Below are 16,377 nucleotides of genomic sequence, written 5' to 3' on the forward strand. Positions count from 1 at the left end.
ACAAAGAGAGCTCAGAGAGGGTCAATGGAGGGGAGGAAACAAGGGGTGTAGATCTACATTGCCCCCCCTACCCCACCTCCTGCTCTCAGTGCTGATTGGAAAAATGATAAATATGCATGAGTTTGGCTTCGACAGTGTAGGCCTTTGATGGTATGGTTGAGGGTTCTTTATCTCTGGAGCAAATAAGCTGAAAATAACTGTCTGAGAATGTTTACTTCGTGTGTGCGAACAATGTGAGCTTTTAATGAGAAGAAGAGAATCTGCAAGAAGACTTTTTCATCTGGTTTACTGTATCTTCTCCAGCATGTTTGCTTCAGTCACAGCTTCTCTTTGATTGACTGGATAAAAGTTAATTGAAACAGGAAATGAGTTGAGTTTTTTTTTAGCCAAAAATCAGTGCAAGATCAATATCAGGGGCCATTTATTCTAATGTTGAGTAGTCTGATTTCATCTTACAAAGAAGTAGCAAATTTGCATCATTTTAAGAACCCTAAAATCTAAAATCCATGTATGAGCAATGAGAAAGTCACAGAGAAAATATGTTCTTGATCTAAAAGGTCTAAAATTGCCACATATACTACAAAGCGGACTCTGGTCTGCTCTCTGGGATGTTTTTTTCTATTATTTTAAGTTAGAATGAAATTATATTTTTGTAAATGTGTCCATTTTCTGATGAAATAGGAACTCAGTCGAATTGGCATAGATTATATTTGATTTGATAGACTTCATTGCTACTTGTTTCCTATTTCAAGCTTTTCTAAATCCAAAGCACTGAACTGATTAATCAAAGTTTTATCAAAGTTCACTGAATTTGAACAACAGTAAGAAGAATACTGACTGGTCGCTGTTTTGTTTCTTTGGTCTCCAGCTTGACTCGGTCTCAAACCCCATCTGGACTTGCTCTTGACTCAGACTCAACCCCCACAGAGTCGAGTACAAATGAGTAATCAGTCTTGATTCATTTTTGAAACTGCTCAGCTTTGTCTCAGACATGACTTAAGTTGTCTATAAAGCCCTGCTGTGTGTGTGTGTTTTAATACTGAAGAGGGATTAAAGGTGACATCTGAACTTAAATGAGCAGATTTTCATTGTTGCATGTAATCTACTGTGCTACCTCTCATGAGATTTCTTCTTTTGAGATCTGACACATGCATATGACATAATTTGGAGATGTCTTGTTTTGATCAGATTAGTGTGGGCTTGCATGTGGTTGTTTCCTTTTGAGTTCAGTTTTGTACTGTACTGTACTGTAGGACCGAATTTCTCTGATCTCATGAAAAAGAAGTTTGTTTGTGTCTAATAGAAATAAATACTGATTTTGTCCTTCTTTCTGATTGTCTCTCAGACCTGCAGGCCTCCCAATCCTTTGAACACTACAGTCTGTCAGACAAGGCTATGGACTACAGGATCCTGCACATGGATGAGGACCAGGACAGGATGTATGTGGGCTGCAAAGACCATGTCCTCTCCATGGACATCAACAACATCACCCATGGTACACTTAAGGTCAGCAGATGCTTATTAGGGTCTGTAACTTTTTGTTTTAAACTGGCATCTCTTTCTGCTAGCCGCCACAAAGGAGACAATAAAGGTGTTAAATATAACAGTGCATGAGGCATATAATGAAATTGCTGCCGTGGTATCATTATCATCTCTGCAATGGCATGCAAATTACAGTACATTTGCCATGATCAGAATAATTTCAGGGTTATTCAAAAGGGCCATAAAAATGCTCGAGCTCTCTGATAACTGATTCTGTATGCAGTGAAGGAGTTATCTTCAGTGTAATTGACAGGCAGGAAGTGCATAAACAGATGGGAAAGCATTTAGGTTCCCCCAGGGAATGATGCGCCGCATCCATTTTTTCTGAGTAAATTGCTTGATATATTCATTGAGCTAGACCTTTAAGCACCTCTCTGGGGTTTGAAAACACACACATTTTCCACAGACTAGCTGTTATCATTGACACTGAAACTTCTATTGAAATATAGATTTTTAGAGTATTTGCTTTGTTCGTTTTTCACAAATTTTTCCCTGTGTATTCTGTCTGTGTAAACAGGACATGGTCCAATCTCAGCATGTCCATATTCAGGTTATATCTCCCTCAATCTGTTACTGGTGTTACTGGACTCATTTCCCCATGTGTCACTAATTTTGCTCTTGCTCTTGTTTGTTTTTTTTTGTTTTTTTTTACCACCAGTTGTTTTGGCCTGCGTCTACCAGCAAAATAGAGGAATGCCAAATGGCAGGCAAAGACCCTACGGTAAGAACAACCTTCAAAACCCTTACACTCAAGCTCTTGAAACCTTTTATAGTTCAACCAATAAGTAAGAGTACCGGTAATAATTAGTAGATATATAAATATCAAGTACCATAGTTTGCACAATTTTAGGTTTATATTGCTGTGTAACTTTTTTTTTAAATTGTGCTTCTATTAAAATAACATAAACAGTGGCAGAAGCACAAAAACCGTCAAAGTCAGTCATAAAAGCTCTGAAATCTGTTTATATGCAGCTGTAACAACAATAATGAAAAATGAAAACTGGTATTTGAGCATTTTTGTGAGGATCAGTTCAGGTTTGAGGCCTCCCATAAGCAGTTATCACCCTAACCCTAACCCCTAACCCTAACCCTAACCCATAACCAGCTAACACACAGCATATATCTACCTATCTTAAAAGTTCATGTTATCCTGATACTGTTGGAGCCCCAGAATAGTAACTAATATTGTGATTATGCAGTAGCTAAATGGAATGACAGTAAATTAACAAACACATTTGTGAGAAAACCAAAATAGTAAAGTCCTTGTACTAGATCTAGACTTCAGGTTCTGTCAGCAGTTCCCAAATCTTTCCCTCCAAGGTCTTACAGCAGAACTGTTGCCTCCTGGGATTCCCTCTCCCATCTGTGAGCTTGTGTCAGGTCCAACCACATGTGTAACAGGCAAGCAGATGTCTACAGGGTCGTCAAGTGGCCCAAAGTCCTCCTGGCATCTTGCACAGCTTGTCAGGAAGAGAGTGAAGCGTGGGAGGAGGGCCACGGAGTGCAGTAGAAAAACAAACCAGAATCAAAGCTTGCAAATGGGACGCAGCTCATTGACGCAAATATTTCATAACACGGCCTCATTCTGAGCAGCACTTGTTAGCAGGCAACAAGATTTAATGAAGACAAACAGCAAGACCCGGGAAGAATCCTCTGCCTCTGTTTTCCTCTAATTGGGTTGTTCTGAAATAAGTACAAGCACAGAATCAGCTTCCTACAAACACTGCAGTGCGTTATATAGGAAAAATAGAAAGAGACTATTTAATTTTTAAAGGAGAAAACTTCTTAAGGTGCTTTTTAAACCACCTTTTCAATCCAGCCCTTGACAGCAGCTGGGGTGGAGAGCCAGGCTTTTGTACAACATGCTCTTGCAGTACTAGGGAAGAAGCTGTTTCCAGTCACTGAGTGATTTGTGCTGCTCTGAGTCACAGCCTGCCTGCAGTAGACAGGCTCCCACAAATATTTGGGTGAACCATCTCTGTGTGGAGCCACTCAATGGCACTTTCTCCCTCCTGACATCCCTTTTCTTCCTTTCAGCTCTGCCAGTTTCTTTTCTAAAAGAAAAAGGACAAGTTTCTCTTTCTGTCTTACTATATTTTCCCATCTTCTCAGTCATTTTTTCCATCTCTGTTTTTTCTCTGTTTCCTTTTCACCGCAGTATATTTCATTTTCTTTCTCTCTCTCATTTGAATCAGAGTCACTATACCTCTGTTATGGTTACCCTCCCCATTTGTATATATTAAGTTCCTCTTCTCCGATAGAATCTGTGGTCAAAAGGGGCTCCAGAGAGCGACCACACATTGTTAGCACCAGAGGGTTGGCACTGAAGGAGAAATATAGACCAACCAGGTTGATACAGTCTGTTTGCTTCTCCCTCAAAAGCCTCTACTTTAAGCTCAGTCTGATCGCCACTTGAACTTGAGGCTGCGAGGCTGGATGCTGTATATCTGGCACAGTCCTGAAGGGTGCGTGTGTACAGATAGGAAGCACGAGAGGAAAATAAAACTAGATACAGCCACATATGTGGGCGTGTGAGGGTTGAAGGAGGGTGCGAGCAGTTACATGGGTGATAAAAGTGAGGAGAAAACAAGACAGACAGAGAGAAAGAGCGAGGGGGGGGGATTAAATAACAGAGATGGGTGTGCACCGACCGTGAGCTGCAGCAGCTGCCATTCCTGCAGCCATAGCCAAGTTCCTGACTGCTCCCTGGATACGTGTTCTTCTCCTCCTCACTTCTTTCCTTCCACTGTTCAGTTCTCTCTTTCTTCGGCAAGCTCAGGCTTAATTACCCACAAAGTCCAGCGCTCCTGGTGCTGCCGGGTTTGATAAGTGGAAGCAGAGATTGAGAGAGATCAGTAATCGGTCATATCTAGATATATCACATATACCACTGACGCATTTTTTCCACTGGCCTTAATACCAAACCTGTGAGCTCTGGGATCATTTGATTGTGCAGCATATGATTGTATAACCGTCATAACAAGTGAGATAAGTTTGAATTACTCACTCACATGGAATAAGATACTTCAGGAGAGATAAACAGGTTCTGGATTTGGTATTTACCCTGGCTGTAAACCAGGAAATAGGCTCAGTTCACGTCTGTTTTAGGCCATTGTGTCATAGCTTGATCCATTAATAAAATAAAAATTGTGACACTTGTGATTTTTTTTAATGAGCTATAATGGCAGCAGAAAAATGTATTGGGACATTGTTGCCAACTGCTATTCTTTGCTTCATATTTTAAAAAGTATAAAACAAATTTATTGCTACTTTATGACTGAAGATTAAATGAAAATGATACAATATTCATAATTTTTAAGGACTTAGTTATAACACATTTCATTATAATGTGTCTGTATCACATTTTTTATGCTGTTGAACTTCTAATGTGTCTCTCTTTGTTTATCTGTATTTCTCAGCATGGCTGTGGGAACTTCATCCGCGTGGTGCAGCCTTATAACAGAACTCATCTGTTCATGTGTGGCAGTGGAGCGTACAGTCCCGTCTGTGTGTACATCAACAGGGGCCGCAGACCAGAGGTGGGCACACGATGACAGATTCACTTCACTAAAGAAACAAACTGTTGAGGGTATAAACTGTTTTTTTTTTTAGGCGGGGGCCCTGATGAGCACCACAATGGTTACAATTGCTTTATAAGCATTGAGAAGATTATCCAGTCTGATTGTGCATGAAATACTTGAGAATACTATACAGTGGCTGTGGCTAAAGAGGTAGAAAACCTGTGGTTCAATCCCTGGCTCCTTCAGTCTGCATGTTAAAGTGTTGTTGGGCAAAATACCGAACTCCAAATTTCTCCCAATTGGTGTGAGTCTGTGTGAATGGGTGAATATTGGCATGTATTGTAAACCACTTTGAGTGGTTGGTAGACTAGAAGAGTACTAGCCCATTTTCCATTTACTGCTGGCTACTGAATGATACAACACCACCCAAATGTGAGAAAATAGGACCTTCTTAATCCTACACTACAAGTACTTTTCATCTCACTTTTTTATGAATATATTTACAACATGGAAATATAAGGAATAGAACAATATAGGCCTGGACTTACAGCATTGCATCTAATTTTAATAAAGACCACCAACCTTTGAGGACAGAGAGAATTATATTAGAATAAGAAAAAGAAATGTGAAAATTGAAATGATGCTTTGAGTCATTTAAGAGAACTTTCATTGTTTCCATAGAATGTAAAGGTGGTTTTGTAAAGCTCAAAAACAAAGTGAGCAAATGATGGATATGCAGTTGTTCCTTTGTGGGTGTTTCAAAAACAAACCTGGTTAAATCAACTTTGTTGTTTATTACTCACTGGGGGCAGTTCGTTTTTACTCCCTTAAAAACAGTGTTAGCATTGCCTGTGGATGTCACCCATGAGCTCAATAAAATCAAACTAGTGGGAATACTGCCACCCAGAGCAAGTAAACACAACTCATTTAATGTGTGACAGGTTAAGTAATCATAAAAAAGCTTCAGGGGGTGCAAGTGAGGAATATATATTTCTTTTAAATAAGCTTTAACTGATAGTTGCAATAATGTGAAATATAATCTCTTTACACCACTTTCTGCTGGAGGGAATACATCATGTAAATCAGACATAACTCAGATCGGGGAATATATAAACTCCATGACAACCAGTGCAAAAGAAACTGCTATAATCTACTCACAGTTTATCTTCCCCTGAAATGAACATCATATGCAGCAGCAAATAAAGATACTTTCTAATAATATCAAATTCTTTTACTGGTCTACTAATAATATATAAGTGCAACCATATGGTAAAAAGTTGTTAGAGACCCCATAACATTATAAAAACAATGGTATTCACTTTGATGCCACATTAGAGGAGATGCTTAGGATAAAAGGTCAAGGATGAAGGGATGTTTTCTGCTCTCATCTCCGGCCACAAAGCTCTGGAAGTGAGAGCGGGGGAATCCCTCCAGGAGAAAAGTGCTCAGTAAGTGAACAACATTTAGCCACAGACTGCCGACCGCTGCCAAACACTAATAGACAGAGAAAGAGAAATAGAGAGCGTACAACCATGCTCTCTCCACACTGCGGTGCCTTTTGTCATTTGGGTTTTTGTTTGAAAGGCAGACTGCTCTGTTTGCAACTTCTGAGCTCAAACATGTCAGTGCCTCGAAACAAGAGGTCTGTTAAGTATAACAAGCTGATTTAGAGGGAAGTTGACGGCGAGCTCACAGTGTAGACCTTTGCCCTGTGAACATGGCCCAGATTATTATGTTGTTATAAAACTCAATAGGATGACTGCAACAGACAGTCGTGTTTTGGTGTTGGTGTTTTGGTGTCATACATTTCAGCAGCGCTCTATAGAAGCAATTCTACACAGCAATAAATGTCTATCTCAGCAAGTGAATTACTCTTTTATTCAGTCTTTAAATCTTTATAGGATGTGATGAACTTGCCCAGAAACATTTTTCAATGCAAACATTTGTCACTTGTTCAAAGAAAAATTTTATTTTAAAAATCCCCTCCAGACACATATAAAAATGCTCTGCTTTGAATAAAAATGTATCTGATATATGTGTTCCCACATCACACTTGTGTAAGTTGCATATGTTCAACTGTGGTTGGCTCCCAAATTAGTTATGTTACGAAGTCACACTTGTGGATACTTGTCTTAAACTGAGATTTCAGGTAAGAGCAGAACTTTCCATCTTCAGCAGGTGAACCTGGCAACAACCTTTTAGTATTAAACCCTGCATATTTCTGCTCAGTGAAGGGCAAACATTCAAGATGCAGTGCAACATCAATTTGTTAAGGTGGATATATTTTGCAGTGTTGAGCCACCTACCAGATGGAGGCAGTCCTCCTCACAGACAGAGATGAGCAGACAGTTTCCTGGAAAAACACTTTTTGGCAAATGTCACTTGCATCCCCATTGAGGAAAGCAGCATCACCACCATGTGCCAGACCTAAATAGGATGGGACAGGAGACTATAATTTACCCAGGTTGCTGTAAAAGGCGCTTGGAGCGTCCAGTCCGCCACAAGGAGGGGGTTGAAACTTGGCAGTCTCTGCACCTGAGATGGAAAGATGGCTATCCAACACATTAGCAGGGAAATTCCTCCTCTCCTCCCAAATGGAATGTTCTTTTTACTGTCCCGCATGGGCCAGTTAAGGTAGACCAGACTAGGACCATTTCTGTGCTTCCTTAAAACCAGAATCGACAGAAACCTGAGCAAGGCAACCTTGTGGGGGGACATTTGGTACACTCATATGTGCATTTTTATTATGGCATGTAATATAAAAATGTCTTTAAAATCTCTGACTGCCTTTTTTCTCTATGACAGGAGCAAGTATTTCACATTGACTCGAGGTCCGAATCTGGAAAAGGGAGGTGCTCCTTCAACCCTCAAGTGAATACTGTTTCTGTCATGCTCAGTAGGTACCTCCTAAATCCTCTGACCTGATATCAGCCTCTTAAAAAACCTGCATAAATAAAAACTGAACTGAAATTCATTTTTGCAAAGAAATCAGTATACATGCTACATCTTTGGTGTTTGTTTTGACTTCCTGTTATGAAAGCATCCCAACATTGGTATTCGCCAGGTGTTGTGAATTGTTGTTAAGTCTGTAATTTGATTGATCCAGTACATGTGTGACCAGGGACTAAAATAGGTATTTATATTAGTTCAATTCCAATGGACGAAGACAGTTAACTCTAGTGAGACTCTTCTGTAACGGGGGACAAACACAACACTGCAGGAGCTGCCAAGGACTCAGCAGGCATTAAAAAAACATGAATGAAAAGTAAGATTTTAATGGGAATCAGTGCTGACATTAGCAAGCTAGATTACAAAGCTTTCACTTTCCAACTGGATCCATTGGTGGACTAAAAGATGAGCTAGGTAACCTAACACGCTAGCTTTCATTTTCCAAGTGAAATACAAACTGAACAGCAAGATATGTCGTAATGTTTAATGTTACAAAAGGACAGGCATTGCTAAAGTTACACACCACTATATGGGTGTCTTTTTTTCTAAGGTAGGCAGTTGCATCACTGTCATATACAGTACATCTGTAAATGAACACATCACTGCATCATTACAGTTTAATTGTCTTACATAATAATTGAGAGTTCTAATTTGAGTGTGACTTTAATACACATAAAACACACACATAAAACACACACCAGCAGAGCCTTCAGGTCATGCTGCACTCTCCCTTTGATCTCTGATTGGTTGAGGGGTGTTGGGTTGCTGTCTTCACGGCTTTAGGCGACACATTGCACCCTCAGCTCTGCTTTCTGACACCTGAGCATAGCCATGTCAGCAGCAGCTTTGCCAGCTACTGAGTGCCTTCAGAGATGCCCAGGAGGGGTTCAGAGAGAAGGGTGGAATAACTTAAAGGTGTAGAGAGGAAATAGAGTGGAGGTCAAAGTTAATACTGTTGAAGCAATGACGCAGCACTCCATGCTTTTTTCCCACTCGAGAGGACAGTGAGAGGCGATGTCTGGGCTCAATAAAATCTGTGCTGCATCTCCCCGTCCTCATCTATTATGCCCTCTGTGGCCATCAGAGTGCTGTCGACACTCACTCCTTAGCAAGTCAGCTTGGATGCGGGCCACGTAACCCTAATCCTCTCCCAATTTACCGCACATTCTGCAAAACACATGGTCTAGAACTGATGGGATGATGAAGTGAGACTAAAGGAAAGATAAAAGCATTTCCACATCAGGACACACACAGACTATAAGCCTGCTATTAATTCTGTAAACATATGTGGTCTTTTTTATGTATAGAACAATTATCAGTCATGGAATAAAATATGGCTCTATTCATCTGACCTTGTGAAGATGTATCAGTATATCCATTGTTTCCACTGCCTGTTTTTCAGAGTTTATAAAATCTTTTGTGTTGTGTGTGTTCCTCTGCTCCTCTAGACCAGGAACTGTTCTCAGGCATGTACATTGACTTCATGGGGACAGATGCTGCCATCTTCAGGAGCCTGACCAAGAGAAATGCAGTGCGGACTGACCAGCACAACTCCAAGTGGCTTAGTGGTGAGCAGGAACACATTGTATGAAGATTTAGAATAAATGCACAGTTTATTTATCAGTTAACACAAATGATGTTTTTTTTAAATCTATGTATGTATTTGTAGATGTATATTGAAAAATAATTGTTTCTTTCATTCAGAGCCTATCTTTATCGATGCCCACTTGATACCAGATGGAACAGATCCCAATGATGCCAAATTATACTTTTTCTTCCGTGAAAGGCTAACGGATAACAGTGGAAACACTAAAAATATCCACACTATGGTGGCCAGAGTGTGTCCAGTAAGTGCACTTATTTTTGCCTAATAAAATCAATACAGTACTTTTTGAGGTTTCGAGTTTCTATGAGCAGCTCTTGTCTGCAGAGTGACATCGGAGGACAGCGGAGTCTGGTGAACAAGTGGACCACCTTCCTAAAGGCCCGGATGGTGTGTTCAGTTCTGGAGGAAGACGGCACCGAGACACACTTTGATGAACTGGGTGAGTCAGACAGAGGACACACATACTTTAATTCATACACTCTGTTATTATTGTGGTGTTTTTGCTTTTTGTCTTGTTTTATGTTTCTTCTATTTGGTCCGTGACTTTCAAGCTTGATTTTATTTTCACAGCCCATGATTTAAAGCAAATGTCATAATTTAAAAAATATGTGGCCAAAATCCATCCATCCATCCTAATTCCCGACAGCTTGCTCTTTTTGTTCCATGGTTTCTTGGGATTGCTTTCTCCACAAACAATCTGTGGAACTTGCTTTGTTTAGCCTGGATTAGGACTGTAAACCTTGATCAATTTTAATAACAGTTTTCTGTTGCTTTTAGTAACACTGTATTCCTTTATGAACATATTATTCCAGACCTTTCTTAGCCTCAGCTTTGAAAACTACAAACATCAGCTCTAGACCTGCTTTTCCATCCAGGTCATCAGACCACTCCATCTGTCAACATGTACATTTATTAATTCATACTTTCATCACTTTGTTGGCAATCGTTCCTGTGAGGATAAGATGATAAAAAACATAGGGGATTTGTTGACGGTTAACACACCTATCGCTGTGCTATATACATTTATCTATGTATGCACATATGTGTTTCCCCTTACAGAAAGTGTGTTTTTGCTGGAATCCGATCATCCCAAGGGCTTGTTGGTGTTTGGAGTCTTCACATCCACAAGGTAAGACCAGAGACGATGAAGCCAACTGTAACATTCCTGCAGGCCTCAATGGTTATGTTAATCACTGACTGGATATCAGCGGGAGGGGACGTGTCTGTGAAAGGGCCCGTTACATAGAGATGTCATGTGTCATGTTGCAGAACAGCTTATTCAGGTGATGAACTGTCAGTTGCAGCATCCTGTTGGCCTCAACATATGGCCTTCATTTTGATGTTCTTGCCTTATGATTTCAAGCAAAGTGCATCATTTTTCTCTCTTTGGAAGAGATACTTTTGGAGCATACCATGATGTAAACTATGCATTACATGATATGCATTGACAGAGTAAACAGCAGTATGTGTGAGTGCAAAGTGAATCTTATTACTGCATGTGTCAGACAGATGCAACCTGAGGCCTGTTTTAGAGTTTTCAGAGAAAGACAGTAAGAGTGTGTTATCTTTTTTCTTCCATTTTATCCTATAACCCAAACGATATATTGTTATTACAGGCAGCAGATACTCACTGTATACCTTACTATTACATATGTGACTTTGCAGTCCTTCTAACTGTTAAGTTGTATGATATATGTTATTATAATGTTCATAGAAAGCTATTATAATTGTCCTATTTTATAACATCTCAGATAATCTAATTTGATTTTTACAAATAAAAAATGATAATAAACATAATTTAAACATCAGTATCTTTGACATAACAAAAGAAGGAAAGAAAAGCTTATCACTATGTGAACATTCATGGTAAGAAGAAAACCTCACTGAAGAATAAACTGATTAAACCACTCTCAGTCAGCAGAGAGTCATTGCTGGCTGGATTGCGTGGCAAATTTGAAGGTTTAAAGGAACAGTCATTTGATCTATCTGTTCTGATCTCTAATTGAGTCCATTTGGTTAACCTAGGTTGACACTGCCACAGGCCCTCCATCCATTTGTTACTTGAGGATCATAAAATGGCTACAGTAATATATCCTAGCTCAAAGAATACAGTCAAACTAAACAGTGAGATCCATAAGGTCTCTAAGCTCAGTGTTATTCCCATCTCCACACTGGGTTCCTTCCTCCGTCTCCACTTTGCACAGTATCCTTCTGTTCCTCTTTTCAACAAAGCTCTTTTATGTGTTGCGGCAGTGTGGTTTTAAATGGCTGGGCCAAACCACATCAGATCATTTAGGGGGCAATAGGTGAGCTGTCCCCACTGGAGTGTGGCAGCGGTTCCACCCAGACTGTATGACTCGCACATCCTTAGAAACAGCGATCTCAATAAACAACTGCAGAATATTTTAGCAGGGTGGGTCTCAGGGATGTGAGTTACAGGTTCCCACTGTTATATTTCATTGAAGGTATGCATCTCATTTCCTCAGCTCCGTGTTTAAAGGGTCAGCAGTGTGTGTGTACAACATGGCCGACATCCTCACCGTCTTCAACGGACCCTTCGCTCACAGAGACGGGCCAAACTTTCAGTGGGTGGCGTTTCAGGGGCGCATCCCTTATCCAAGGCCTGGAACTGTGAGTTAACATTTAGGTCATACAATAATTCATTCATTAGTTATTTCAGTGCATGATTCCAAAGCAAAATTCATATAAAATATATATCTTAACCCTGACTCCTTACACATTTCAATACTAAGGAGTAGGGAGAAGGAAAATCTTTTATTGCCTTCTGCTTTCTAAAAAAGTGAATAAATAACATCAATGTTTTAACAATATTTTGCTATTAAAAAATGACAACCTCACAAAATGAAAGAACATTCATACACAATCAGTGGCAATCAGCTTACACTGAAAAATATTTTTAAAAATTGAAGTGGTTTCAAAAAAGATTCTAGTTAAACTCCACATGATGAAAAATACACCAGTGTAGATTTTCAGTAAATAATCTGTTTTAATTCTAAAATAAAGTATTCATTACTGCAAAACAAAACCTTTCATTTACACAAAGAAATTGAATATGGAAGTTTTATCCCTGACAGAGTGGAGAAGACTCATTATACCATTACAGTATATTTACAACACAATCAGTAAATATTAAACATTTCATCTGCAAATAGAATAGAAACGGCACAAACTAATGTAAACTGACCTTTGTGGGACTCATTTAACTTTAATACATTCAGATTCATTATTAGCAGACAACAGTGTAGGTCTAAAATTCAGGATGGCAAAAACGATTCATAACCTTTAATAATAAGAATGTGTTCTTCACACACTTTCACCTATGTTTCTCCAGTGCCCCGGTGGAGCCTTCACACCTGACATACAGACAACCAAAGAGTTCCCAGATGATGTGGTGACCTTCGTACGGAACCATCCGGTCATGTTTAACCCCATATACCCAGTGGGGAGGAGACCTCTTGTGGTTCGTACCAACGCAGACTACAAATATACATCGGTGGCTGTGGACCAGGTCATGGCTGCAGACGGCAACTACCAGGTGCTCTTCCTAGGCACAGGTATGAATATTCATAGGAGAGCACAAATAGGTTTCTCTATGCCTGTTTGCTTTATAAAATATTTGTATAGTGCATTTCACAAACTGTGCTTTACTGTATGTGTTAAAATCACACCAGACACACACAGAAATGTCCACATTGATTCCAAAAGATACAGATGTTTCAAGAATTTATTTCAAATCAAGTCATTATCAGGTGACTATCTTCATACTAAGGAAATGATCTATACTGTATTTAAACATATATTTCCTTGCACAAAATTAAAAAACAGCTGCGCTGGAAAATGCTATTCCAATATCCAATTCGAAAAATGAATGAATTACAACCTGCGTCATGGCACCAGGGCATTAGCAGTCCTATCAGGCTGTGATGCTACCATAGTCACCATAATCCTGTAAAAAGGCGTGTCAATTTTAAGCCATGTCATTTACAAACTCATTTATGCTCAGTCATTTACAGTAACATGCAAAACCAATAACTGATACTGTATATTTTATGAGTTTTCATGTTTTGCAAGTATATGATTGTTAACTAGAGTCCCATTCCCACAGCTGGTTATCAGATAAACAGATAACAGTGGGGATATTACAGTGTGGGTTTTGCAGCTGATTTAAAAATACAGACAACGGGACATAACGCAGCATAAATTATACCATATATCGGTCAAAGATAGAAGGACAAGTCCTTGAAAAGAGAACTTTGAGCTTTTATGGTCTGATGTTGTTTAATCAGGTAAAATAATCTGCTGGTGTCACGAATTGATAATACTTGCCCTACATTACACACGTGTAGAATATACCTATATCTGGATCTGCCTATACTCTTAACACAATGATATATGTCCTCACATTATTGTGTGTGCATTCGTGCTTGTGCTTGTCCCACTTGTGCACGTGTTTGCATTCAGTGAGCAGCCCCTCTCTCACAGCTGCATGTGCTTATCAGGCAGCCTCTCTCTGTTCTGTTTCTCCTGCCTGAATTCTTGAAGAGAAGCCAGTGCTGTCTAACCGTAGCTGTAGCTGCGGCTTGAGACAGTGCTTTGTCTCAAGGATGAGGGAGACACTCTTATCAGGCATTTCCAGGAGCTGTTACTGTAACTCCGTCTTCCCACTTTGTTGCTCCAACTCCCAGGACAAGACAGCTTTATTGATGGTGGTAGTGTTGCATTTTGCCCTTTTCATGGCCTTTTGTCCTCCCTTGTGCAGGCTTAAGAGCTTCTATTCCCACTACTGCCATTGCTGATTTCGCTGTAGAAACTGGTCATTACTATCATGCTTGTTTCAAAAGCAAACATTGGTAATGGACTTTCAGTTTTGTTTTTTTTTCACTGACGGCATACATCTCTGGGCAGTCTTTGTCGAGTGTGTGTAGCCATATCTGTTTCACATAGTTGTTAAATGTCTTGTTACAACTTGACATGTCTCTTTTCTGCCCCCAGACAAAGGTACAATACAGAAGGTGATTGTGCTGCCAACCAATCAGTCCCTGCATGAAGATCTGATTTTGGAGGAGCTGGAAGTGTTTAAGGTCTGCTGTCCGTCTTCCCACCCCCCTTTTTTCACTTTCATCCCTTTTCTTTACCGTAATCAAAGTCAGGGAGGAGGAGGGTGCACTTGGCCACAGCACAAAGGCCAGAGGCAGACAGACAAAGACAGAGTGGCAAACAGTTGATGGATGATCTGTAGTGTAGTCAACACAGAGTGATAGGAAACATGCTAACATACTGAAAGAGTCTAGTTGTTGCCCTGTGCTGAACCTTTGAACACACTGTTTTATCTCAACCTGCTGATGTGTCCTAAATCACTAAAAATGTGATTACCTGTGATCAGGTGCAAAGGCCTGAAGTGTAGCACTCCCCCAAAGAAATACATGCACCTCATCTGCCATGACTATTTTTAATCAAAAAGGGTATTTTATTTGCAAGTATACACATTTTGGGAAACCCTCTTGCCAAGAGTTTGATCAAAAGATTGAATCCAAAGCTAAAATCTGTAAAAACTACATGTTATATTTAGACTTGTTTTGTATGGATTCATTAACAGAGATATAATGTTTTTATTAGTGACTTTTAGAGATGCTGGTAGGAGAATGTTGTCACCTTTAACTAGCTGTTTCTAGTCCTTGTACACTTTGTATTTAGTGTACAATTTTGAGCGTGGGATCAATTTGGGATCAATCTTGAAAGTGAATAAGTGGATTTCACAAAACTATTCTTTTAAAATGTTGGTAGAGATAACTGTTATGTCTAAAAGCTCTGAACTAACTGCTTGCATGTACTGTTTTCTAGAACCAAGCTCCTGTTACAAACGTGAGAATATCCTCAAAAAAAGTAAGTATGTCTCTTAACTTTGTTTTTTCCATACCTATTTAGTACAGTTTTATTGTTTTAATATGTTATTCATTGTCCATGGCTACTATGAAAGACACAAAACAGAAATCTACTGTGTATAATAAGCCTCCCAAAGGCAAGGAAATAATAAGCCATAATTGTTTCGGGGTTCTGCCTCATTTTCCTGTCAGCTGGCCACTTATTAAGACAAACAGGGCGGCTGACATTTGAACTGTTTATTTTGCAGCAACAGCTGTACGTCAGCTCTGAGTTCGGGGTCTCGCAGGTCTCCCTGCACCGTTGTCACGCTTACGGCTCGGCTTGTGCTGACTGCTGCCTCGCCAGAGACCCCTATTGTGCCTGGGATGGACTGAGCTGCTCCCGCTTCTATCCTACCGGCAAAAGGTATGCAAAGGTTTAGAGTTTTAGGGTTCATACTAATACTGTATACTGTGAATACTGTTTAGCCAGTATTATTCAGTGTATTTCAATTTCATGCTCAGATGTATTTAGCGTCTACTATGGAATTTTCTTTTGGGAGTCTGTTAATGGTTCTGCAAGCACTTCTAAGCCCTAAAGCAAAAATGTGCAGTGTTAATAAGTGGTGACAGGCGTTGATTACAGAGCCTATTCATGGGGACAGCTGGTCAAAACTTTGAGAATCGTTAAATAAACATTTGCATGGTGCACATTTTTGTAGTTTTTCTGTAGATTTGCCATGAAAATCTATAGAAGTTCTGGGCTTCCAAAGTTGTATTAATCACTTATACAACAAATGATCTTTAAATGTTGCATATGTTGATGAATGTGGCCAAAAATGTAATTAAGATGCATTAGCCACAGTTTGTGAGGGCA

General features: G+C 39.7%; 1 protein-coding gene across 1 annotated transcript in view; it reads left to right on the plus strand.

The window, feature by feature from the left end:
• Nucleotides 1-16,377, plus strand: part of sema3c (sema domain, immunoglobulin domain (Ig), short basic domain, secreted, (semaphorin) 3C) — a 38,839-nt gene that overhangs the window by 18,101 nt on the left and 4,361 nt on the right. Inside the window, exons 3-15 of the mRNA XM_053314228.1 lie at nucleotides 1,346-1,506; nucleotides 2,201-2,263; nucleotides 4,962-5,081; nucleotides 7,869-7,959; nucleotides 9,461-9,580; nucleotides 9,717-9,859; nucleotides 9,943-10,057; nucleotides 10,678-10,747; nucleotides 12,105-12,249; nucleotides 12,971-13,193; nucleotides 14,632-14,720; nucleotides 15,481-15,522; nucleotides 15,770-15,927. Coding sequence (XP_053170203.1) covers nucleotides 1,346-1,506; nucleotides 2,201-2,263; nucleotides 4,962-5,081; nucleotides 7,869-7,959; nucleotides 9,461-9,580; nucleotides 9,717-9,859; nucleotides 9,943-10,057; nucleotides 10,678-10,747; nucleotides 12,105-12,249; nucleotides 12,971-13,193; nucleotides 14,632-14,720; nucleotides 15,481-15,522; nucleotides 15,770-15,927 — 1,540 coding nt within the window. The remainder of the gene's footprint in view (nucleotides 1-1,345; nucleotides 1,507-2,200; nucleotides 2,264-4,961; nucleotides 5,082-7,868; nucleotides 7,960-9,460; nucleotides 9,581-9,716; nucleotides 9,860-9,942; nucleotides 10,058-10,677; nucleotides 10,748-12,104; nucleotides 12,250-12,970; nucleotides 13,194-14,631; nucleotides 14,721-15,480; nucleotides 15,523-15,769; nucleotides 15,928-16,377) is intronic.

This window comes from Scomber japonicus, chromosome 23, assembly GCF_027409825.1.
Source record: "Scomber japonicus isolate fScoJap1 chromosome 23, fScoJap1.pri, whole genome shotgun sequence".
NCBI classification, from domain to species: domain Eukaryota; kingdom Metazoa; phylum Chordata; class Actinopteri; order Scombriformes; family Scombridae; genus Scomber; species Scomber japonicus.